General features: G+C 43.7%; 7 protein-coding genes across 7 annotated transcripts; 4 read left to right on the top strand and 3 right to left on the bottom strand.

The window, feature by feature from the left end:
- Positions 1 to 3,448: 3,448 nt before the first annotated feature.
- Positions 3,449 to 4,665, top strand: VTP21DRAFT_5054 (uncharacterized protein; the record flags this gene model as incomplete). The annotated part of the gene is made up of 4 exons (XM_069395534.1): positions 3,449 to 3,667; positions 3,723 to 3,830; positions 3,898 to 4,224; positions 4,288 to 4,665. 4 exons carry the CDS (start codon positions 3,449 to 3,451, stop codon positions 4,663 to 4,665), a joined length of 1,032 nt encoding a protein of 343 aa, XP_069248670.1.
- Positions 4,666 to 4,993: 328 nt separating this feature from the next.
- On the top strand, positions 4,994 to 7,624 carry VTP21DRAFT_5053 (uncharacterized protein; the record flags this gene model as incomplete). The annotated part of the gene is made up of 8 exons (XM_069395533.1): positions 4,994 to 5,198; positions 5,768 to 5,977; positions 6,040 to 6,159; positions 6,244 to 6,290; positions 6,355 to 6,628; positions 6,687 to 6,740; positions 6,808 to 7,056; positions 7,143 to 7,624. The coding sequence occupies 8 exons, from the start codon at positions 4,994 to 4,996 to the stop codon at positions 7,622 to 7,624; spliced, it is 1,641 nt and encodes a 546-aa protein (XP_069248669.1).
- Positions 7,625 to 8,229: 605 nt separating this feature from the next.
- On the bottom strand, positions 8,230 to 10,908 carry VTP21DRAFT_5052 (uncharacterized protein; the record flags this gene model as incomplete). Its single annotated transcript, XM_069395532.1, has 8 exons — positions 8,230 to 8,327; positions 8,408 to 9,235; positions 9,321 to 9,550; positions 9,633 to 10,371; positions 10,449 to 10,523; positions 10,591 to 10,598; positions 10,689 to 10,717; positions 10,810 to 10,908. The coding sequence occupies 8 exons, from the start codon at positions 10,906 to 10,908 to the stop codon at positions 8,230 to 8,232; spliced, it is 2,106 nt and encodes a 701-aa protein (XP_069248668.1).
- Positions 10,909 to 13,802: 2,894 nt separating this feature from the next.
- On the top strand, positions 13,803 to 14,072 carry VTP21DRAFT_5051 (uncharacterized protein; the record flags this gene model as incomplete). The annotated part of the gene is made up of 1 exon (XM_069395531.1): positions 13,803 to 14,072. The coding sequence occupies one exon, from the start codon at positions 13,803 to 13,805 to the stop codon at positions 14,070 to 14,072; it is 270 nt and encodes an 89-aa protein (XP_069248667.1).
- A 620-nt stretch (positions 14,073 to 14,692) lies between these two features.
- Positions 14,693 to 16,354, bottom strand: VTP21DRAFT_5050 (uncharacterized protein; the record flags this gene model as incomplete). Its single annotated transcript, XM_069395530.1, has 6 exons — positions 14,693 to 14,762; positions 14,830 to 15,025; positions 15,110 to 15,736; positions 15,811 to 16,008; positions 16,074 to 16,124; positions 16,204 to 16,354. 6 exons carry the CDS (start codon positions 16,352 to 16,354, stop codon positions 14,693 to 14,695), a joined length of 1,293 nt encoding a protein of 430 aa, XP_069248666.1.
- A 2,487-nt stretch (positions 16,355 to 18,841) lies between these two features.
- VTP21DRAFT_5049 (uncharacterized protein) lies at positions 18,842 to 20,577 on the top strand (the record flags this gene model as incomplete). Its single annotated transcript, XM_069395528.1, has 4 exons — positions 18,842 to 19,790; positions 19,857 to 20,096; positions 20,177 to 20,360; positions 20,430 to 20,577. 4 exons carry the CDS (start codon positions 18,842 to 18,844, stop codon positions 20,575 to 20,577), a joined length of 1,521 nt encoding a protein of 506 aa, XP_069248665.1.
- A 370-nt stretch (positions 20,578 to 20,947) lies between these two features.
- VTP21DRAFT_5048 (uncharacterized protein) lies at positions 20,948 to 23,479 on the bottom strand (the record flags this gene model as incomplete). The annotated part of the gene is made up of 8 exons (XM_069395527.1): positions 20,948 to 21,825; positions 21,893 to 22,052; positions 22,122 to 22,270; positions 22,347 to 22,427; positions 22,508 to 22,683; positions 22,751 to 22,845; positions 22,923 to 22,971; positions 23,046 to 23,479. 8 exons carry the CDS (start codon positions 23,477 to 23,479, stop codon positions 20,948 to 20,950), a joined length of 2,022 nt encoding a protein of 673 aa, XP_069248664.1.
- Positions 23,480 to 23,540: the final 61 nt, after the last annotated feature.

The raw sequence follows: 23,540 nt of genomic DNA, 5'->3' as shown, positions 1-23,540 counted from the left end.
GCAGTCTATTTGTTAATAGAAGATACATGGCAGAAAACAGTTAGGATGTACAATATATAGCTTGGGCAAGATGTTTGGAGAATATCAAAATGAACCTTGAAGACATTTAGTCACACTAGGAATCTAAATGGTGACTTAACTGTATAGTACAGAGTCCTAGTAGTAGCTGACTCTATTAGCTCAAACTATTATTTTAATAGTATATTTAAGATTTTACCATTCGACACTAAAATATTTGACCAGATGCTCATTTATTATCTGAATACTGAACGTGTAACCTTTTACTATAAACTTTGAAAGTTCTCTTCGGTTCCATTGGCTACATTTATCAACATTACTTGATAGAAATTTGCATGTTCAAATTTAATATCTTTTTGTAGTTGTCCATGATCTAATGAACTTATTCAGATCCCATCTGAATATTTTTAAAAAATTAGTTGAGATTTATTAAAGGAATAATATAATTATAAATCCTATTTCAAGTTAAATAGGCTTAAGTCAATTTCTTAATCTCCTAAACATTAGTAAATAAAAAGTACTTATTATTTAAAAAACCGTTTGTCTGTCTAAAGGTTACTCAAAGCTTTTCTAATACATTGGTCCTCTACCTTAGCAATCAAAAGTCACAAAGCTTCCAGTAGGGTTGCCTTTGCACTTTATTTCAGGCATCGCTGCGACATTCCCCCAAGGAACAACTCCTTTGAGTGATGAGCCGCATCCAACCCCATACCATTTTTCTTTTCCTTTAACGTACCCCTTCACTTGGCAGCAGACCATGGTACCTCCACTATTTTTTGCATAGATGGAGTATCCTTGTTTCCAACCTGGACTGCCGAGAATACCAGCCGAACCTTTGCATTTGGGTCCCATTTTAAATGGAGGCGCGTAACAGGTTCCGGAGCATTTTGCAGATACACTAGTCGCTTGCTGAATTAGCACCAGCAACAAGGAGAGGAGAGCAACGAGCGAAAACTTCATCTCAATTTTAGAAACTCAAAAGTTTTGTTTAGGAATATATAAAGAGAGCCTCGATGTTGGCACAACTAATTTCATGAAAAACTGGCAGTATTTATAGTAATCACCACCTAGAATTAATGGCATAATGCGATTGTGTAAGAACGGATAAATGATAAAGTCTGAAGTATAAAGTAGCAGCACGGAAGTAAGCCGTGTTGCTGCTCGAATATTTATTCATATTCTCATCAGGGTCATAGCTACCCTGTAAGGAACATGTTAGTCATACCTGTGTTAGTGCAGACTTTTTCCTTTTTTTACTAGTTAAGAGCAACGCTTTTTTAACCAAGCAATGGCCAAAATATTCTATAATATGCGTATTTCTCAAGTATCCAGACGAGTGATGCCACTTTTATTACGAGATGGGTGATACCATTACCGAGATATATCAAATACTATGGGCATAATACTCTGCATTTCGTTAACTTGTTCGCCAGATGCAAGCCAATGGCTATAGAACCTCGACCTACTCTGCCTAGGTTCTCCTATTATTTAGCATCGAGTACAACCTCCGTTGATGCAAAAAGTTACGTGGCTTGAACGACCACGTGGAAACTCGATCATTGATGAAGTCCGTTACACAATTTATGTATTAATACTAGGATTATTTTAAATGAATGGTATTAATTCTATTGCAATTGCAGTGGGTTATTTTTAAAAAGCTAGGCTTGGCTACTTTGCCTAAAAAATACAGGTACAAAAAATTCTTATTTTTGGCTCTGTTCTAGACTTAGCCTTCACTGTGACTTAATTATATGATTGTATGTATGTAGTTGGGGCCATTTTAATTTGCAATACAACCAATCAAGTTAACTCGATTTTATGAGTGAAAGCATTTTATCGTTTTAAAAAAAGAATTTATGTTTCCGATTTGAATTGAAGAACTACTTTCAGTTTCCTGTAGCCACATAATTTACTCATTGGCTTTGAATCAATTTGTTGTACACACATTTAATTAATTTGGATTTCCATATGAGCGTCTCCCAAGTATTACATCTTGAATGAAGGATGATTAACTTAGTTTTATACTGTATAATATTGACTCGCCTTAGTTAAATCGCCAAAGTATAACAAAAAAAGTAAGGCTGTTGCTTTGACAATATGGATTCTTACAAGAGTGCTACTAATATTATCAAGTGAAATACCAAACAAAGATTTCCAATAAGATTTTTGTGGTCTCAATAATGGGAATGTGATTCAATTCTATTAACACCCAAATGATACAATACTTCCAGTAGGATTACCCTGGCATTTGATGGCCGGCATTGCAGCGTTATTTCCCCAAGGCACTGACCCCTTTAGATTAGTACCGCACCCAAGCCCATACCAGGTTTCCTTGCCGGCGCTATTATATCCCTTCCCCTGACAACATACTAAGGTGCCACCACTATTATGAGCAGTAACAGAATATCCCTGTTTCCATCCTGGGCTGCCAAATATACCAGCCGAGCCCTTGCAAACTGGGCCCCAGGTGAATGGAGCTGCCCAACAGCTTCCCGAGCACCTACCTAATACACTAGTTGAAAGATGCGTAACTACAAGTATAAGAGGGAGAATTGATTGAATATATCCCATCTCTAGTTACATTTAGATGAAAATACTGTGTTTTCAATTAATTGAATATAAAAATAAAATATTACAGCAGATGCTAATCTAATATGCTTCATATATGTATCATTCCCGGTGAATTTACATATTCGAAGAGTTATTTCGAAACCATTCCAATAGAAATTGCGGCATTCCGGACTGTTCAATTTTGGAGTCAAACTATTTGGATTAATGCTATAGTCTACATCTACCAATACAATTTGGCAGCCTAGCTCTTTCTTTTACACAGTGCAGTAATCTTGACATCTAAACTCTTATATATCCCAATTATCTCCCTATGATTTGAAGTCATTTATGAATGTACTGTTAACATAGAGCTATAAAATATATGGGGATAGGCCAAGTTAAGACTCCAATCAATCCTCCTGATTTATGATCTACGGCATATATTCCGCAATTTTGAAGAAACAACCCTTTCATTTTGTCAAGCACTTTAAGAAAAGCATTCCACATGCAAGACTATGTCGAAGCATTGAGTTTTTAGTAGGTAGATCCGTACATGACGAGGATGTAATCAGTAGAAGTGCTTTACATTTAAAAAGCAACTATTCTTCAATATGAAAATCAGTTATACAATATTATTTTGTTAATCCTGTGGCTTCTTTGTGTAAATGCAGTGAAAAGATGGGAGTTGAGCATTTTATTCAAACTAGAGAAAACCAAGTTTTTCCAATGTGCTTGTTTATGACGTTGTCCTCCAATTCTCGCTTAGGTCGGTGAGAGAATTTTTACCACAATAAATCGCGTTTTTACCGATTTCTTGGCTATCCTAATAAATCCAAGTAACCCTAATTGCTATTGCAGCAGCTTCTCTTTTTTTTTTAGGATGAAAGAAATATACATTACAATTCCAGAAGAATCAACGCCACATATTATTTTAGTGAATGAGCGCACTCCCCTTACGAATGCCGGAACAAAGCAACCCAAATATGCTCCTACGACTAGTGAAACCAACCGCACTCCTAACCCATACGCTTTGATTTTGCTTTTCCTTTTTGCGTTCATCTATCCATTATTGATGAGAACTATCTCCGAGCGGAGAGAGGTATGTTTTTGAAATTCCCAAAATAGATTATTTACTGAGCGTATATAATTTTCAGGATCATTCTGTCGAAAGTTGTGTCCCTAAATTTCCTTGGCATGGGCCAAAAAATTTGCAGTTTAATCAGACTAGATTTAAAATGAAAATCATGGATTATCACAACTCGGTATGCTTAAAGCGAATTCACTCATCTGTATATTCCTCCTTACGAATTATTATTTTTCTAAAAACAGTCTTATGAAGTGAAAGTGGTGCAATCATTTGAGAGGAAGGGTAATATCCAACTAGATATCAAGCTCAGTGAATCTTTAGTTGGCAATTTTGTTGGATTTAAAATAAGTGAGAGCAATGAGAAATATGAACTAAGCCTGTTTCGCCCATTGCCACAAAATCCCAAACTGTGTTTACACGGAAAAATTACAATTACTCTCCCTATTTATATTGAAGCAGTGGATATCCAAACTCTGTCTTTCCATCATCCTCTGAACCATGAGCTGAGTGGATTGAAAGTAGGAGAGAAAGTGGAAATTAGAACAACCGTTGGAAATATTTCATTTAAGGTCAGCGAGATTCTGGCTGATCGGTCTTTATAGATTGGCTCATTTCTTTATATATATATACAGGATGTTGCTGCTCCGAATATTCTTGCAAGCAGCAATTTTGGTAACATCACTGGCCATGCCACGATTGGAGAATTGCTACACTTAGATGCCGTCAGAGGAATGTTTGATATGGGCACCAGAATTTCTTCTAGCAAAGAAGTCGAGATCAAAGCAAATGCTCTTGGAATATCTCAAATGAGACTGCTGCAAGAAGAGTTTCAGGGCAAGTTTAATATAAGTGGTATTTACGGTCCCGCAATAGTGGAGGCGCCTGGAGCCGAAGACCTCATCCACCTACAGGAATCTGACCAACTGCACATAGCCGGGTATTTTGGGAAACTGACAGGCTCAACAGTTCGTTTGAATGCTCTTCTAGGAGCCTCCCTGAAAATTATCTGAATAATTTTAAAAGCTATAGTTGTCTTATATACCTATTTATTCTTTAAGCTGAGCCGTTTGTAAAATCAGTAAATCGTAAAGTGCGAATAGCTTCATTTAATCCCTTTTACGAGTGTATACCAGAAGTAATAAAATCTTAAGAATTGTTCAATTCAAAGGGATACTTGTTGTAGTGCAATTAATTTAATTCTAATTAATTTTATTGATGATTCCGTTTGATCATTTTTTATAATTACTGTCAAGGTTTACAATCAAATACCCCATAATTCCTCCACTCCAGTGTATTCTATCTTTTCCTTTGATTTACGCTGCCTTCAGAGATTCTGCAATGTCTCCATTCACAGTCTTATATTTAATGGCGGTGACTCAAGCTCAGTGGCTCAAATCTCAGTTCAATCGGCATCGTCCCTCTAAAAACTTTCCCCTGAATCTTTTTATGCTTCTATTCTTCGTTCTCATTTCCCTATATATAAAAGCCACAGCTGAACGCGCTTCAAAACGTCATTTTCAACCCAATAATAGTTCTACAAGAGGTAGATTTGATAATCGAAAGTTAAAGTAAAAAACACTACAGGCTTGTATTGGCTCATCTTTCCCTATCCTTTGTCCCATTTTAGTACTATTCCCATGTACCATATCTTATGTCAAACGGCTTATTTGCGCACACTTTTCACATATATAATTCAAGTATAGTTTGCTTGCCGTCTTTTCACGTGAGGGCATACCGCAGAGCAAAGAAGGTTTGGCACGGATCTTTGAAAAGAAGAGCATTCCTGAGATCAACCTCATCCATCCTTTGCATATATCTTTTGTATATTTTATCAGAATAGCGGGCTATTAGAGAGAAAAAAAATAACCAGACAACTTAATTTTGCATTATACTGCTTATTCATAAGCATTATGGGTCTTTCCTCAGTTTGTATTAGACAATTTAGTTAATGTGCAAATATACTTTCTGATCAAAGCAAAACCTTATCATGTGCATAAATAAATAGGGAAATCCGAGAAATGAGAACCCCACTATCCATTTTCTCGACGAGAATGATACTACTCTCCTTTCCTTATTTCTTCTTGACCATCTTGGCCTACTTCTCTCCTTTAGTCCTTTCACTCTCCCGCGTCTCCTATGTTGATCCCGCAACCAGTCAATTTATCGATGCGGCTGGTCGTAGCGTAATATTCCATGGGACCAACGTCGTTTATAAATCACCACCTTTCCATCCCTGGGTAGATAAGTTCGATGTTAAACACTCCTTCTCAGAGGAGGACGCAAAAATCCTCTCGGAACTTAATGTGAATATGATTCGTTTGGGTAAGCTAGTGTTGCTGAGACTATTCTGCTCTTGCATTTAACGCTTGACATTTGGTTCCCAGGCGTAATGTGGGTGGGTGTCGAGCCGCAGAAAGGCAAATACGATGAGAAATACCTTGAGGCCATTAGAAAAATCGTGGAACATTGTGCAAAATATGGAATATTTGTTCTACTGGATTCGCGTATGTATCCCTGCCCATTTTTACTGTCCTTGGCGTTGGAATACTGTAGCACTTGAGAAATTGACGCGACCAATTCGATAATAGATCAAGACGTCCTGACTGAGCAATTCTGCGGCGGTGGAGCGCCTGGTGTAACTAACAATATTGCTTCTTACCATTTTGGAAATTGAGTTCGCCTAATTTTCTCTTATATAGTGGATTGTACATCGCGACTGGGTTCTCGATATGTTCAAATTCCCATTCCCCATCAAGTCCCCCTATAAAGTCAACGGATCATACATTCCAAGTGATAAAGACTGTGGTAGCGTCGATTGGTTCCAGTATTATACCAGCGCCGCCGTTGCAAATGCTTTTGGCCACTGGTATCGAAACGATGATGGCTTGGCAGATGCATTTGCTGCACAGTGGGCCAGGATCGCTCAAATCTTTGGAAAATATGATAATGTGATAGGCTATGACCTTTTGAATGGTAACTACACTTTCAAGATGGACTGATGTAACCAAATCTGATATATCCGTGCATACAGAGCCATGGGCTGGAGATACATACGCAAACCCAGGTCTACTAGTCCCCGGTGTTGGTAAGGATCCCCGCATCAAGAACTCAATTCCCATCCACTAACTTTGGGACGGTCTATTATATTTTAGCCGATAAGACGACTCTTGAGCCCTTCTACAATAGGATTCATAAAGAAATTCGAAAGCATGATCAAGATTCAATCGTTTTTATAGAAGGCGTTACTTGGGATATCGAGCACGGGTTTAACGACGTCCCAGGAGGTCCGCACTGGAGGAATAAGACCGGACTCAGCTATCATTATTATGCGCCCCCACAAGTCAGTCTTGATATCACAATGAAGAGTCGCATGAAGGATTTGAAGCGGCTACATTGCGGCGGTATGATTTTCCTAAAGTTTCCCTCTCCCTCCACAAGTGAATTGCCCTTACAAGTACTTACACGCCCATATGCTTGGTCTTTTCAGGAATTTTATCCGAGTTTACCCAGTGGTGGATTCAAGATCCTGCCGAGCGGAAGAAGCTTACCCTCGATGTCCAACAGGCTGCTGACAGATATATGCAATCCTACCTAGGCTGGGTGTACAAGAGCTTCGCACAAGGGGGTGGATACTCGCTCTTTGATGAAAGCACCGGAAAAGCCCGCCCCGAAATGGAAAGGCTCTATTCGCGTACTTTTGCTCCGGCCGTTGCGGGCAAAATCCTTGGATACAATTTCAACGACGATGACTATTCTTTTCATCTCGAATATAATATCAATGCCAAAGCTACTCTTCCGACCGTGATCAAGATTCAAAAACGCGTGTTTTATACGAAAGGTTACAAGCTTAATATTTCTCCTCCTTCTTGGGCTAAATCGGAGGAAATCGATAGTAATACGATTCACATAGTGCATACTAAAGAGGCAAAAGATGGAGAAAAGCTTACCGTTACGTTGACAAAGCTCTAATATAACCCCAAGTTACTAATCTTTAATTCTTGTTGTAATCCTATTTATTTTCGAGACAATAATTATATGAGTATTAATATGGGAGCGGATTGAATATTATTGTCAAAAGAATATGGCGGCTCTGATGAATTAAAGGATTCATAGGACATCGCTCTATTTCAAAATCATAACAATGGATAACGAACTTTGACATCGATAATGTTTGGTTTATCGGTGTTGAGTATGTGGAATAAAATACTTCGAACGGATACAGTGCGATAGAAGCTTTCATTTCAAGTAACCACTCCTTTATCGGAGTATCATTCAGGTGCCATAAACATATAATATACTAATTTTCTCCTTTCGTATTTGACAAACATTCACCTCAATATAACGCTTTTGCAGCATAATATCTAAAAAATGCTTGGGTAGAAATATATAGAAATCCTTGTTATTAGGAAAACTATTAGAAGGCTAGGGAAGACGCATCATCCCTTTTTGAAAATATTAAGACAATCTAAATTATTAGGTGAGATATATAAATAATAATAAAAAATAACACGTCAATATATATATAATGGACCATGATTATGGTGAAGCAATTACAGCCGTATGATTACATTAAATTACTGTACTATAAAAGGGGCAGTATACCCTTGGAAGGGAGTGATGCTGCCTAATAGCGCCTTGCTTTCTCCACGATACCCAATGCGATATGTCCCCGCTACAAACGCAGAGCAACCCCAGTTAGTTTCTAAGAACATACGTGGAAAATGTTTCAAAAACGATGCCATGAACACTTACGTTCCGTGTCAGAACCAGTGAACCATTTTATTGTTGTTTGGCTATTGGGAGGGATAGTGCGCTTCCAAATCATATGCGTATCAAAATCAGCATCCGTTCTTACGACAACCCAACGCCCACCCACTTGTTTCTCCACGGTCAGATAGGTATCTTCTGAATGAAGATTATTGCGTGGATTGGCGCCTACGAATTTAACTTCTACCGTGCTGCCCCGAGGATAGTGGGAGCTAGGAGGAGTGATGACATCTCCAAATCGCTTTCCGAGATGGGGGACATCTAGAATGTTGGGTAAGAGCAGATTGATAGCCTTGGGAATATAGTCCGGAGGGGATGGCCCGGGTTCCACGGGCTGGTTTTGGGCCATGGCGAGGGCAAGTTTGTTGAAAACCTCCATATGGGCCGGCAGGGTGACCGGTCCATAGGCGGTAGAGCCACCTTCATAGCGCTGGGCCACGTATTCCTCGGGGGTAGCTACATAGCTTGAGTACATGTTGGAGGGGCCAGCCACTATGACTATGCCATCAGGTCCAAGCGTGTTGTTTTGTTGCAAAGTCTGCTTGATCAGGTTGGAGAGTCGACGGCCCGACATAGTGGTAAACTCGGCGGGGACCGCAGCAATCACAATCGAACCAACGCGAATGATTTGAGCCTCCAGAATGGAAGGTTGCCAAGCATACGGGAAGCCAATTTCGCCTGTGTCCAAAAGGATCTCCTTAGTCCTCTGACAATCCTTCTGCTCTCTCGATGGAGCATGGATGAAGGTTCGCACCGTGTTCCAGAAGAGGTTCCCTTGCGTCGTGTTTTGTGTGAACACACCTAGGCCTGGGCCTATCCAAGTAGAAATAACAGTTGGTTTCCATTCCAAAATAAAGTGCTTCATGTAAAGAGGGAGGACGGAAAATTGCCCACTTACCATCGGTAGTACCCGCTGCAAAGCTGTATCCCATGGCGGCCTTGCACGTATTTTTTTGTTGGCCGCTGTAGTTGATATTTCGTCCGGGCATCTCAAAGAACGTATGGCGAGCATCAATCGGACCCGTGACGGGTTTGTTGGCTTTATTGATGAGCTCGATGGCCTTATCGGCTTGAAGCTGGCCGATGACCCGCATTGGTTCGAAGGGTCCTTTCTCCCAACCAGGTCCCCTAAACAATAATGCAATTCATATTCATAGGTGTCAGCGATTCCTCTTCAAAGGTTTATAGATCAACTTCAAATGGGACTCACTTTGCAATGCAGGTATCTGATTTCCCATTGCAGCTGCTAGATTTGTAATCGCAAGGGGAGCCATCTGGACATGTGGGCCCCAGTGTGTTGGGAGATACGTCACCCGCGGCCGCCAACCCAAACCCTGCAACAAACTTTCCTTTACCGGGCAGAGTGCCGGGAGGATTGAATTTTTTCTCGACCGCATAGGCCGCATAACCCTTGTTATCGCCGCTGACCAACTTGTTGGCCGAGTTCACAGAGGTGCCATGGACGGCGTACCAGTTCAGGGCACCCAAAAGTTCGCCTGAAGCGCTGGAAAACTTGAGCAGGGTCATCTCCTTGTTCGTGTTGTACTTGTATTGCTGCTTCTCACTCTCGGGATTCTGGTCATAGGCGAAGGGAGAGCGATTGATGCTCGCGTCCAAGAGCTCACCCACCGCCATATCGATACGACCAGGCTGAAGACTCTCATGGGCGCGCGAGATCGAATTGTAGATCCCGCTGGCAAGTGCTGCAGCACTCTCCTTCTGGTAACCCGCAGTCGTCGCCTGGTATAGGATGTACTGCTCAAACCCGCCGGGGGTGGAGTGTGTGTGGGTGGCGGTAATGGCCACGTTCTTGTTGCTATATACATTTCCGTATTTTCTCTGTAGGGCGTCCACGACGTCGCGCTTTACATTTTGCGAAATGCTCATACTGTCCGTTGACACATACACGACCCGGTTCTGAGGGTTTTTTGCGTCCGCGATAATAAAGGCTAGCAGCAAAATAAACAGAATGGAGGCGATTAGCTCCAGGCAGATTAGAGCGCACTCCTCCGCACGACCACCTTACCTCTTGCATATTGCCTCATTTGGATACCTTCTCCTATTTGGCCGAGGTTAGCGTAACCATAGAAAGGTACGTCGACTATTACAGGGACTGAAGTTAGTGCATGCTCGAATGAGCCATCTGCTTTTCTAATTATAATTCATACCTGGTACTCTGAAATTGGAACGCCAGGAAGCAGCACGTATTCATTAGCCAGTGCTCCATTTTATTGAATGGAATACTCTGTAGTTATGTGTAACTTACCCTGTGATGTCTCCAATGCCAACTCCGACCTATTTATTTTTCGTGACAACCATGTCAAGGTCGAGTAAGACCATTAGCCTTTCATCAGGAAAGAGAAAGGTGAAACCAGGCGCGCACTTACAAGGTACTCGGTGTCAACAGGGGCAGCATGGAAGGTACTGAGACAGGCCAGTATCAGCAGCAGCATTAATACGGCCGAATGGATTCGGTGTGCAGTCATGATGGGAGAGGAGGGGATGAGGGCGAAAGCGCAATAGGGCCAGAATTAAAGAGGAGCTAATGGTAGTGGGAGAGAAGAGAGACTGGGGCGGTGAGGGGGTTTGTTCCCAAACTGGAGAGTGCGGCGATGGAGAGGAGAGCAATTCAGAGAGCTAGGCCTTGGTTTGAGCCTCCTGACACATATAAGCTTTAGCGTTTGAAGGGAAGGGCAAGTGGCATAGCGTCAGGAGGAGAGTGCCGGAAGGTTAGGCTTTTTGTATGCTGCGCTTTAGACTCGTTAATAGCAGTGCATAATCATATCTTGTCTTGGATGACAAGGGTTTCCCATTGCATATTTGTCAAAAGCACCCTAAGTCCGAATCGCGCCGCTACTGGTCGGAATCGCAAGAGTGCCCTGCCATTGGGCGGCTGCAGGCACAGATTCAAACGAAATGAGTTTGTCAATCGCCCGGGCTTCCTTATTAGCAAACGATCTCATATTGAAATCATCTCTCGAAATGAGTCCAAGACATCTTATCTAAGTGGCGCCGTCACGGTTCTGGACTCTTGCTGTTGCCCCTCAGCATGTGACGGCCGGCTGCTAGGCTCTCTATGGGGCCGCCCTTGAAACCATATATTAGCTTAATATCTAAACTCTCGGGATCGAGGAGCCCGACTAATGGATGCGCAGGTAAGGATATGTTTTCATAAAGATGCACCTTACACAACTGAACCCCCTTGGCACTCCGGCCCCCAGCTCCCAAACCTGCCGGCCCCTTGTGCTCACAGATGCCGCGCACAGTCTAGGAAAAATAATCCCCCTGTTCAAAGGGGGAAAATAAGGCGAGAAATTAAGCGGTCAAGTGACGGATGCGATTGAGAGGATCGGCTTGCGAGTGATGAGGGCATTAAAACCTTGTCTTTGATTCGCCGAGTGGTTTAAGTAGACGTCTGTGCTAACCTTAAAACTTTTTTTGAATAAGCTGAACACCCCACTTAGTGTCCTATCATGAGCCCATCCATCCCGTCGATCGACGTAGGGCGGATCAAACCATGGGCCCTAGAGTAGGCCGCTATTCTGCCACAGTGTTTCCATGGTTGCGTGGATCGGTTTAAAAGGTAGGGGGGATCCGATTCATTTCTTCTTGTGCAAGGAACCTTCAAACTGTCAAACATAGCTGCCAATCCCATCCTCTATGCTCCACTCCGAGATCGGGAGCGCTAGGATCAACCCATCGCGAACACAGAGTGTACCACCGGGTACTTACCATTAATAATTATTGTCATATGCTCACGAAGAGACGGCTTCCACTGCAGGATTGCAATAAAGGACATGACCCAGAAAGGCTCTAATCTATGACATAACGGATTGGATCGTGTAGCACTCCTCAAGCAAAGAAATCTGGTCATGCATGTAAAATATCAAATTAGAGATTCTTGAATCTACTCTTGGTCATATGGAGAAAGAGGGTGGGTTTGCGAAAAATAAATGGCCCATATCTTTGATCGTTTTGAGTAGGCCTTTTTGCATTTACTCAATGCCGCTTTCTATTTATCCATCCGCTGAGCCACGAAATCATAAGCTGACAGCATAACGAGAAATATCGTTCACAATTCACCAATTGTCTAATAAAGCCGAACAAAAAAAGCACTCTTAAAAATAATGGATTTATTAGACCGAGTTACAAGTAGTGTTTTTGTTTTTTATGCGCCTTTGCATAAACTCTGCAGGCATTTTCCTTGCTCAAAGCTGTAATTAAATCCTGCATCAACGCTCAACCAGAGATTTTGGTTATTGACTTCCTGCATAGTCACCTTGTTTTACTGGGGCTTCTGGTTAGAGTCATAGATTCATCTTTTATCGTCGAGATGGAGCAGACGCTTGAAATTTTTTTTCAGCTCAGCTGGCTATTTAAATTGATCCCAGTGTTCGGGTATAGAAAATTGGGCGGAGAACCAATCCACCCTCAATCCGACAAATAGGAATATAGATTGAATACTAAATCCCATATCGCTGCTTGGAATAGGCTTTGCTCAATCCATTATAAAAGGCACAGCTTCGTGTTTACATGTTCCCCATCGACTGTACTTTACAGGATCTGTATACAGTTGTTAACCTTCGTCTTTGTTTTCCAACAGAGACACACAGTTTAAGCTGGTCGATGAGTGGTATTGCACTGCCCGTAAAGGGAGGCGGAAGAAGCGATCGGGTTGACCCCCGGCCACTTTTTCATTGATGAACTTGCCTGTGCTCTTTTCCAGGCACATGGCGAGGGCGGATGCAAATTCTGACAGCTTTCTTCTACACACTGACATAACGAAAAATTTGAGAAATCAAGGCTAAAAATGAAAAGTTTCTTTGCCTCCAAATCCAAGACCCCACACCCCGTCTACTACTCTATCTTAGGGAATAGGTTTCATGTCGTATCAGACTAGAACCATGCCATATTCAACTTCGCCTTTAGGGCGTTCGAACAAATAGAGTAACGAAGAAAAGGCCAATCCATTTTCCTCGAAAAACCAAGAGATGAATAAAGATGCATAGTTTGACCATTAGGTCGAGCAATACGAAACCATGTCTATTTTGCACTGCAGAAGTACGTCACGGATATGTAAAGTCTATCCACCAGCTACTCAGATTCAGCTGTCTCCCCATGCTTTTTTCAATGCCAAGGCATGAAGTTTCATGAACCCTCCTCTTCACCATTGGACGTAGACTTGGCGTGGTAAATATTTGTTGGGCGTTTCTCCCCTAGAGATTGCTTTTATTAATGCCACCTCGATTCGCCACAGATATAAAAATCTCCGAGGCCACAATTTCTTTTTATTTTGGCAATATACTATTTGGTTTCTCTCTCCTCCTTTCACTTTTCCCCTCAACTCTTTTACTCTTCACCCCAACCATTGCACTTGAAGATGGATGAGACGCAAATCCAAACTAACCTAACTCAGCACACGCCGCACTTAGCAAAGGTAGTCTACTCGTCCCATGGACGCGGGGCAGCTCTCGCCGCTTGGGCGATCTTTTTAATTGTGTTCGGATCGGTTGTATTGTGCTGTTGCTTTTGCGCGTGCCTCTTTTTCCGAAGAATTAAGGACCTATTTGCGCGGCGTCGTGGAGGCATGTTCGCCCAACCCGTTGCTTATCCTCAAATGGCTCCGGCGCATGCTCCACCGCCGGTGTAAGCTACCCTATAGAACCCAAACTCCACGAGCTTATTTCATAATAAGTGCGTTAGCTTCTCTTCATTGAGTGAATGGCTCTTGGTTACCAAGATTCATGTCGCAGTTCGACCCAGCCGTACTTGAGATAGTCTACGGCTGTGAGTGTCTTTGATCCATACCAGTTTATGGTTCACGAAGTATGATTCGAAGGTGCCTTGCACCCCATAATTGCTCTGACGTGTATTTACTTTTTCATACCCTACTCGTCCTCCTATACTTCATCTTGGATATGTTGCCCTTTTCCTTTAATAAAAATGCACCATGCGAAGAACAATGCCTATCCGTGAAATTAGGATGTTTTCTGATAGCCCCCATCGGTGTATTTCAAGAAGGGTTATGAAGGACTGGATAAACCTTTGCTTCGCTAAAATGCCAAAGGCATGGCTACCATTTGTTCCATTTCGATCTACTGTTGAGAGTTTCGCTGCAAATCCTGTCATTATTTGCCCATCTCGAAGTCAAGCTACACTACATTATGTATTCCAAAATAAAGTCACTGGCATTACATTTGAAACAACCGAATGAATAAAAGGACCTAAGATCATAAGGATACGAGTGCTAATTAGATACAATATCCTAGTTCAAAGATCTGAGAAGCAGGGGAAACCACGGAAGAGGCTTGGATCCCAGTATGCAAGTTCAGTAAGGAGCCTACGCCCGATAAGAGAGTGTAAGTAAAGAAGAATTTCGAACCAATAACACACCTTCCCCTACTCACCAGACACTTCCGGCCAAACCTTCGAACAAACTCCATGGTTTGTCGGGCACTTGCAATTTCCCTGTTTTAGTGAGCTCTTCCCATTCCGTACAGACCTGCGCAAATCGCAGCGCCCGCTGGAATTGCGAATCATCTTCGCTCATCCTGCTCAGTGTAAGGAACACGTAGGCGTTTCCGCTAATTCCGTGACATAGTCCTAGGAGGCGGGGGAAATTACCCGAGAATGGGGGACGAAATGACATTAGTGGAGCTGTTCTTCAAATCAGATTGGACTACTCACCTGGTCCCTTTCGGAGAAGCCCATACTTCCAAGTAATCTCGGCCATTTCCTGGGCTATCTTTAGGTACTTGACATCTTTGAATACTTCATAAGCTTTGCATGCTACAAGGCTGGCCCCCGGAGCACCATGACACCAATGAACTAAACTTGAGCCCTCGGTCGTGCCGTGGCGTCCTGCACGCGTGGAGATATTCCCATCCGGCAATCGGTGCGTCAACACCCAATCAAGGGCTTGCCTAATTTCTAGTTCATATTTTTTTACTTTGTCCGGGAAGGTGGCGAGAAGAGTGCCAAGAATCCCAATGCACCCATGTGCTGCGCCCAAGTAAAGGCTATCGTGGAACACCCAGGCAAGAGGCGTGTTTGTGAGTTTAAGTTCGGCCGCAGTGCGACGGCCGTCCTCGATAATAGCATCTAGAGTTGCATCAACCGTGGTCTCAATGGGAAGGTTTTCTTGAATCATTGGATCAGGAAGATGATGGATCAAAAATTTGAGAGCATAGAGGTAGCCCGCACGACCCACCATGCACTCGCTTGGCGTATGGTGAGAATGCACTGCCTTTCCGTACTGAACAACATGCCTCAACTGATCAGCAGCTGCCTCGTCATTTCCCATATGCAGATTGACTGTTAAATGAAATAACGAGATCAAATGAAGACCTAGATTCACGTTGATACATGGAGAGGAATGTAATAATTACCCACGGCAGCAACTGCATGCGTTCCAACCGGTGTATGTAAAAATCCGCACTGGTCCAAGATATGACCTGTCAAAGTCATTGGCTGCGGAAATTCTGGATACGCAACGCTTTCGTTTGATCTTCTATGTACAATTTTGAGAGCGGCTGTAACATAGTCATCCGCTACACTCAGAGCTGTGCGGCTCCCCAGCATATATCCTGAAAACAAACCCGTGTGAGCTAGATTTAGACCATAATTATCATTTCAAATATAGCCAATTTACCGGGGTCTTTTTCATAAATCTTCAAGAACAACAGTGCAAGTCCGGCAGCACCTATGCCATCAAGCAAAAAGGTTCGACATGAATGTAATCTAGATGAGACATTGGTGCGTGGGAATTGAGCTCGACAAACCTATATAGACATCAGAATGCTTTCTTTGGGCGTCTGGAGGAGATTCTTGGAGGATTCGCAATGCGTCTCTATTCATTGCATGCGCAATCTCTTCAGTAGTAATGGTTTTGGTAGGAAAAATATCGTGTTCTAGGTAGCGTGTCCCCGTCATTTTCGAGCCTTGAATGCAAAAAAAGGACTTGGGAGAAGTTTGCCACCGCTCTTGCCTGGGTTTATATCTGGCGTTTTTTCCAAGGAGAGTAATCAAATCTGATTGGCTAGTCAAGAACACGAAAAGTTTTTATAAAGCGAAAATGTCTGTATAAATCAGTGGACGCAGCCTGCTTAAATATATGATTCAATATTTTGGTAGCTCTCCTAGGAGAACGAGTAGGTAAAGTATTAACTAGATATAGGCCATCTACAATGTTATTAGGAACATATTCCAAGACTTGTTTAAAGAGTTGAAACTAATTCGCTGTGGAGTTCAAAAAAAAGTCTGAGTATGCATCTTTTGGAGTTCATAGTATAGTGTCATTATAATTTCATCATACATCAAAAAAATGATTACGAACTAACAGGATAAATGCACTGGAGCGGACCTTCTAGTCTCTCGACTCTATGGAGCAAGTTGAAGCAGAAATTCAGCTATGGTCAAAGGATGGTAAAGAATAAGACCATTAATGCGAAGAAGCGGAGTAGGAAAGCATAGGGCTAGTTTACATCGTTAAGGTCTATGGTATAATGCAGAGGAAGCTTGGAATTGTGTACACATCATTAATAAACAGGTGAATTATCTATGATTTATAAAAAGCGATATTTATAAAATGCATATCTTTTCATACTTGATTAACCCCGCCCTTGATTAATTTCCTTTTTTGTTCAATTCATATAATGGCCAGAAATGATTTGGCGAAATCAGGCTTTCCATTGCAAAGATATATTGGTTATTATTATTTCCAAAATCCTGTGTTTATGCTAGATCTATTTCGCCGCATCATATATGAATTTGTTTTAGCAAGAGTATAAATATGAGACGCGTTTATAATTTAAAAAATTTTACTGTATATACTCCTCATAAACGAATCTTTAGTTAATTTCCCCAAATCACAACTGCAATTATTGACATATTGAAATGCAAATCTTACTAATCTATCTAGCTTCGCTGAGCGTCGTTTTAGCCGCAACTAATATTGTATTGGAAGGTTTTAGATTTGTACCCCAGCAAGTGACGATAAATATTGGCGACGCGGTAAGATGGACAAATAATGACAATGTTGATCATACCTGCACTGGCGATGGGGGGGGGATGGGACTCTGGAGTTATATATCCTGGTGGTAAGTTATCTAGATAGATGCTAGGCGTGAGAGGCTTTAGCTTAAGAATATTTTGCCATAGCGTCATTTACCCGTATGTTTTCAACTCGTGGAACATTTCCATACCACGATGCAATACATCCAGATATGACGGGAACGGTGATTGTACAATAAGAAAAATGGATATAAAAAACATTGGCAGCTATAGTTTTGTAGAAGCTATCTATAGCATTTATTACGGCGAAAATAGGCTACCGTGGAAAATAAAGTTGTGGGACCGTTTTGGGGATATGATAAAGACTATTTTAGTTTATCTGAGCATTATCATTTATTTTAGTTTTATTGAGGATTTTCTTGGCTTCATTGAAAACTGGCAACTGCTATACTTATATTGCGTATTGAGCTATTCTTTGATTATTTGTTATGAGGCATAAGCTTATCTAGCAACATTTTAAAAAGAGTGATAATTTTACTGTAGTAAAGGATTCAAAATCAAATTTTTATCTTAGCAGGTTCTCGACATCTCCTATCTTAAATAGCAGTCTGCTTTTGGATTAACAGGCAAGTTAGGATAGCGATCAAATAGCTGCTATAATCCTTCCCTACTACATAACTCCTTTCTCCAACGCAACACATTTAATACATCTTACTCTCAAGCTAAATACATTGTTTGCCCTACGTGCACAAAACAATAATATTTTATATGGGGTTGGCTTGCGATTAATACATTGATTATATAATATATATAAGATTATTTTTATTTTCTAGCAAAATGAATAATGAGTTTTTTGTAGATTTTTCTATGAAATTGACATAGATCAGGATGAGGATAGATACAATAACATTCGATTAAAAGTGAAGCTTGAAAAAATCAGGTTTAGTTTAGGTTATTTTTAGGAAAAAAAATCCGTTCACGTATCTCGATAGAGTTACTTAGGCTTTGAAGATCCTATCCAGGGATGACGGATCTAAATGAAGAACTAACCAGGAATAGTTTCTAGTAAATACTTCCTCCTCTTAAAGTGATATGATATTTCCATGAATTAGGCCGCAGTCTCTATGATCTCTCTATTCCATTTAGCGAAGCAGTATATTGTGAAAGTAGGTCGGGGGTGATCCCCGTAAATCATAAAGAGGATGCGAACTAATTCCCGGCACTGTATAGAAATCAAGGTAAGTTTAAAGGATCCATTTCCTGCACACTGATTCCTAGATCAAATTTGGTTCCAACTTAATATCCTCGCCAAACGAAAGCCCCCGTGTGACTTGCAATCTACTTGCAGGGGGATTTCATTATTCGAGCATTTGCATTCTCGAAAAAGTTGCCCAACTCTATTGCTCCATGTCCAAGATCGATTACTCGCTCTACCTTGTAACGGACTCTGGCCTCCTGCCGCCAGGCCGCGATCTTCCCACTACGGTCGCCCAGGCTATCGAAGGTGGAGTTACTCTTGTGCAACTCCGAGAAAAAAACCTCGACACCGCTCATTTCGTTGACATTGCTAAGCGTGTTCAACAGGAGTGCCGCAAACAGAATGTACCACTTCTCATCAATGATCGACTGGATGTCGCCCAAGCCATTGATGCTGATGGTGTTCATATTGGTCAGGACGATATGCCATTAAAGGAGGTGCGTCGCCTCTTTCCAGGCAAAGTCGTCGGCATCTCTGTGCACGATGTAGAAGAAGCGCAACGCGCTATTCAAGACGGAGCTGATTACATATCTATTGGAGCCGTGTACGACACTGCCACCAAATCCCTGACGCGTACTCCTCTTGGGATCAAGGGATTACGCGAACTTCTCACCTCCCTGAAATCATCCCCCATTCCCGTAGTTACCATAGGCGGAATTAAACACCACAATGTAGAGCGCATTCTCCGCAAATCGGCTACTCCTTCTCTACAACTCTCTGGTGTAGCAGTGGTCTCGGATATTATTGCCGCTTCGGACCCAACCCATGCTTCGCGTCAACTTATCGAAAAAATATCTCCGTATACTCGCCCATCGCTCTCGGCTCTTCCACCTGCGGTGAGGAGCACCACAACCCGAGAGATAGTTGAGAAGGTGGCCCAGCGCCTTGCCGACATTCGAAAAAAAACGCCCATGGTCCAACAGATCACCAATTTTGTCACTATGAACGAGCTAGCCAATGCGACGCTGGCCATCGGAGCGAGTCCAATTATGGCTCACTGCAAGAAGGAGCACGAGGAGCTAGCACGGATTAACAAGGCTTTGGTGGTCAATCTGGGAACCCTGACGGAAGACTGGGTCGAATCGATGATATGGGCAGGTAATCCCCCTTCGATTCGCAGTTGAATCGGCTTTGAATCTGACCGTCTTTTCTCATGCTTTTCAGCCCAAGTGTCGAACAATCACAAAATCCCTGTCGTATGCGATCCGGTAGGAGCGGGGGCAACCGAATTGCGCAGATCCACTTGCAACCGACTGTTGGAGCAAGCTTATATCGATATTATCAAAGGGAACTACGGTGAGATCGCAACCCTTGCCGGGGAGGCAGTGAAAATGCGAGGGGTAGATAGCATTGGGGAAGCGAAAGATCCAGCGTCTATTGTTAGTCGGCTGGCGAAGATTGAGCGTGAGTCATTTTATCTTGCTTCCTCTACTCGGACACCTAGTTTCCGATCGCGCTCTAACTCTTCTCATTTATCAAAATAGACAATGTGATTGCCATGTCCGGTAAGGTTGATTTTGTTTCTGATGGAGAGCGCACCTTTTCCATTGCCAACGGACACGAATACCTTGCTCACATCACTGGATCTGGCTGTATGGCCACCAGCTTGATTGCTTGTTTTGCCGGGGTGGAAGAGGAGAAAGACTATCTGATTTCCGCCATTGGAGGGTGAGTCTGTTACTGGTTTCACTGGCTGGATTCTTTCCTTTAACGCGGGCCTCGGTCTTGACGTAACAGGCTTTTGTTCTTGGGGATTGCTTCCGAACACGCTGCCAAACGAGCTGACGTCAAGGGACCGGGCACTTTTCGTGCCGCCCTCTTCGACGAGATGTACAACCTGACTCCTGAGGATATTCTTTCGGAGGCAAAATTGGAGTCCATCTAAAATAGCCTCTCTCTGGCAGCCTCGATAAAAAAAATTCATCTGGCCCAATACCTTTTTCGATACTCTAAAACCATGATAGGGGATTATTTATACGAGATTTCTCTCTCGAAAAGCCGTATTGTTATGCTTGCTTGAAATCCTCTGTTGTCCTCTTGAGGTGATGTTGTCCTTATTCTACTCAAAAAAATCTCCTCTAGCCTTCTCCGCTGTTCCTCACTTTACCAAAGGCCTCCTTGGCTGGCTTGTGAAGACTTGGAGTATTAAATAGCCTAGTATTTATTACAAAATTATCAAAAAATTCATTATGAAAATGCTCGCAAGAAGAATTAAATATATTGATATAGTAAATAAGAGAAAGGGAAAGCATCCTTTACTCCGCGCCCCCATTCCTCCGCATGATGGTCTTTTTGTCGTCTTGCGCATACCAGATGACCACTCCCAGCCCAATGAGGGCCGAAATGATGGTGGCGGCGAGGGCCCCGATGCCCTTGGGGGTAAACCTGCCCGGCAGAGGGAAGGGGCCATAGGGGGCGCCCTCCAGATCAGTACCATTCTTGCCCGCCGCATTTCCGCTGGTTTGGATGCCCAGCGCATGGCACTGGTCATAGATCTGCTGGGGAGGACGGATTCGCTTCTGGGCCTCAAGGGGGGCCTCGATGAAGGTCATGGCAAGTCCCGCCTCAAGATGCCATTCGATGTGGCAGTGGAAGAACCACACGCCCGGATTATCTGCTCTGAAACGAAGCACCACGTAGCCGCCCTTCGGGATCTGGACCGTATCCCGGCGCACCGGGTTGGCCTTCTCGGGTAGCGGGGCACTGGCAGGGTCGTAGGGGGTGCTGTTTCCTCGGCCGAGCACTTGGAACTGGTGGCCATGCAAGTGGAAGGGGTGTGCGTTCTCGTCATAGTTGGTGACCACGAGCTCCACCATCTTGTTGTGCTCGAGCACAATCGCCTGGGTTTGCCGGCCGTACACCGCGGGGTCCTTGGCCAGCTCGCCTAGGCTGAGCTGCGACAGCAACGTGGGGACCTTGGGCATTACATAGGTGATGTTGTTGAACATGGCGCGGTTGGTGCCGTCCTCGTGCACGTTGAAGAACACGTCCAGGTAGTGCCGGACGTCCGCGGGGACGCTGGCTTCGGCCACCACGGGAACAAGGGTTGTGTCGTCGAAATCATCGGGGAACGGAGCGGTGTAGGCGTCTGCAGTGGAGGCGGTGTCGTTGTAGACGATCGTGGCGGTCACATCTAAAGAGGGGGAAATGTCAGCTTCCTTCTATTCCGGGTATCGCACAGGCAAAAATAGAGCACATACTTGGATTCAGCTCAGGAGGCACAGAGTCAAACATGGTGGTGTCCATGTCGGCGTGGATGAGATAGTTTTTATCGGTGGTATTCTTGGCGGTGACAAGAACCGAATAGCGCTGTGCTGCCGTGATAGGGAAGCCGGTGACGGTGGTACGATTGACGTCAACCTGGAAAATGAATCGATCGGTGGATCAATTTCAGGCTGCTTGGCCGAAAAAAAGAGGAGGCTTGCTTACCCCGTCCACCTCAATGATGTCCATTTCGTGGCCGTCGATGGAGAAGAGGAACATGGCAAAGGCAGACATATTGATCACGCGCAGGCGGTACGTTTTTCCGGGAGCAAACTGAAAAGTTTCGTTCTGGGAGTGATTGATCAGTGCAGAGTCTGGTACAAGGGGAGGCAAAAGGTTAGCATTAGCATTCTTTTCCAGGGAGAATCAACACTAGGAGCAGCCGTCTACCAGGAGTGGGTTCCGCCCCGGTTGGGTTGTAGATGCCGAGATACCACTTGAGCCGATCCTCGCTCTGATAATGGTACCAGTCTAGTAAGAGAGAGGCGTCAGAAAACCGGGGTGTCGGCGTGGCGAAATGGAAGCTGAAGAACAAGCAGATGCACACTCACCACTCACGACTACGGTGTACTCTTGATCATACGTGTAGTGTTCCTTTGGAGCGTGCAATATAAGGGGGGCCCGCAGCCCGTCCACGTACTGGCCGCGGTAGTGCGAATGGATCCAGTACGTGCCCCACTGCTGGATAGGAATCTGGTAGGTGAAGTTGGCTCCTGGAGGGATGCCGCTATTCGGTGAGAGCAATCGGAATTAGAAACAACGCACCCATGACCACTGAGGTACACGCTTCTTACCATTGCGTGACTCCAACAGGGCCGTCGTAGTATGCGGTTCCGTTTTGGAACAGGCCATGCGAGTGAAGACTCGTTGGAACATCGAGGGAATTGTGCTTTAAGAGAGAGGAGAGATTAAAGAAGCGTGATTGGGATGGCGAGAATGCATTTCTCACACATCAGCTACACTTACGACATTGATAATCAAGGTATCACTGTAATTGGCTACAATAGGAGGAGGCCTAGGGCAAGAGGAAAGCGCGTGAGATTCAGTGCAGGGCCATTTGAGCGCAAATGAAGGCGCAAGCGTACTTACGGCCATTTGCCATTGACCCCGACGACTTGACGCGGGTACTGCCCATCGGGGTTGGCTTGGACGTAGGTGATATCCCAATTGACGGTGACGTTGGCGGCATTCGCCACCCTTGCAAGCAGGAGGACGAGGACGAGGACGAGACTGCTTGTCATGGCGGCGCGAGGAAGGCAGAGGGGGGGACAGGAGAGGGAGGTTGAGGAAGGAGAGCCCGTGTCAAATAGGATGCGGTTGTACACAGAATAGAGCTCAGCGCGTGCGGAGCCGCAATTGAGTCGAGATCGAGTGCCACCCTGTGGAATGGCGTTCGTTGCCAAGGATTTGCGCAGGCCAAACCCGGAAAAAGCACCAACGCTGGCATGCGGGAGAAGTAGGATGTGTGCAAGCGAGCACCACAAAATCGTATGATTTCGCAAGGTTTTATGTAGCTGCAGCATAAGCAAAATATAAGCGTCGAGCAGACACAGACTCCCGCCCAATCCGCGCGGGCGACGCAAT

Source organism: Calcarisporiella thermophila (assembly GCF_041956535.1).
Source record: "Calcarisporiella thermophila strain CBS 279.70 unplaced genomic scaffold VTP21scaffold_20, whole genome shotgun sequence".
In the NCBI taxonomy this organism is placed as follows: domain Eukaryota; kingdom Fungi; phylum Calcarisporiellomycota; class Calcarisporiellomycetes; order Calcarisporiellales; family Calcarisporiellaceae; genus Calcarisporiella; species Calcarisporiella thermophila.
Note: the sequence above shows the minus strand (reverse complement) of the source record. Positions and strands in the feature narration are given on the sequence as shown.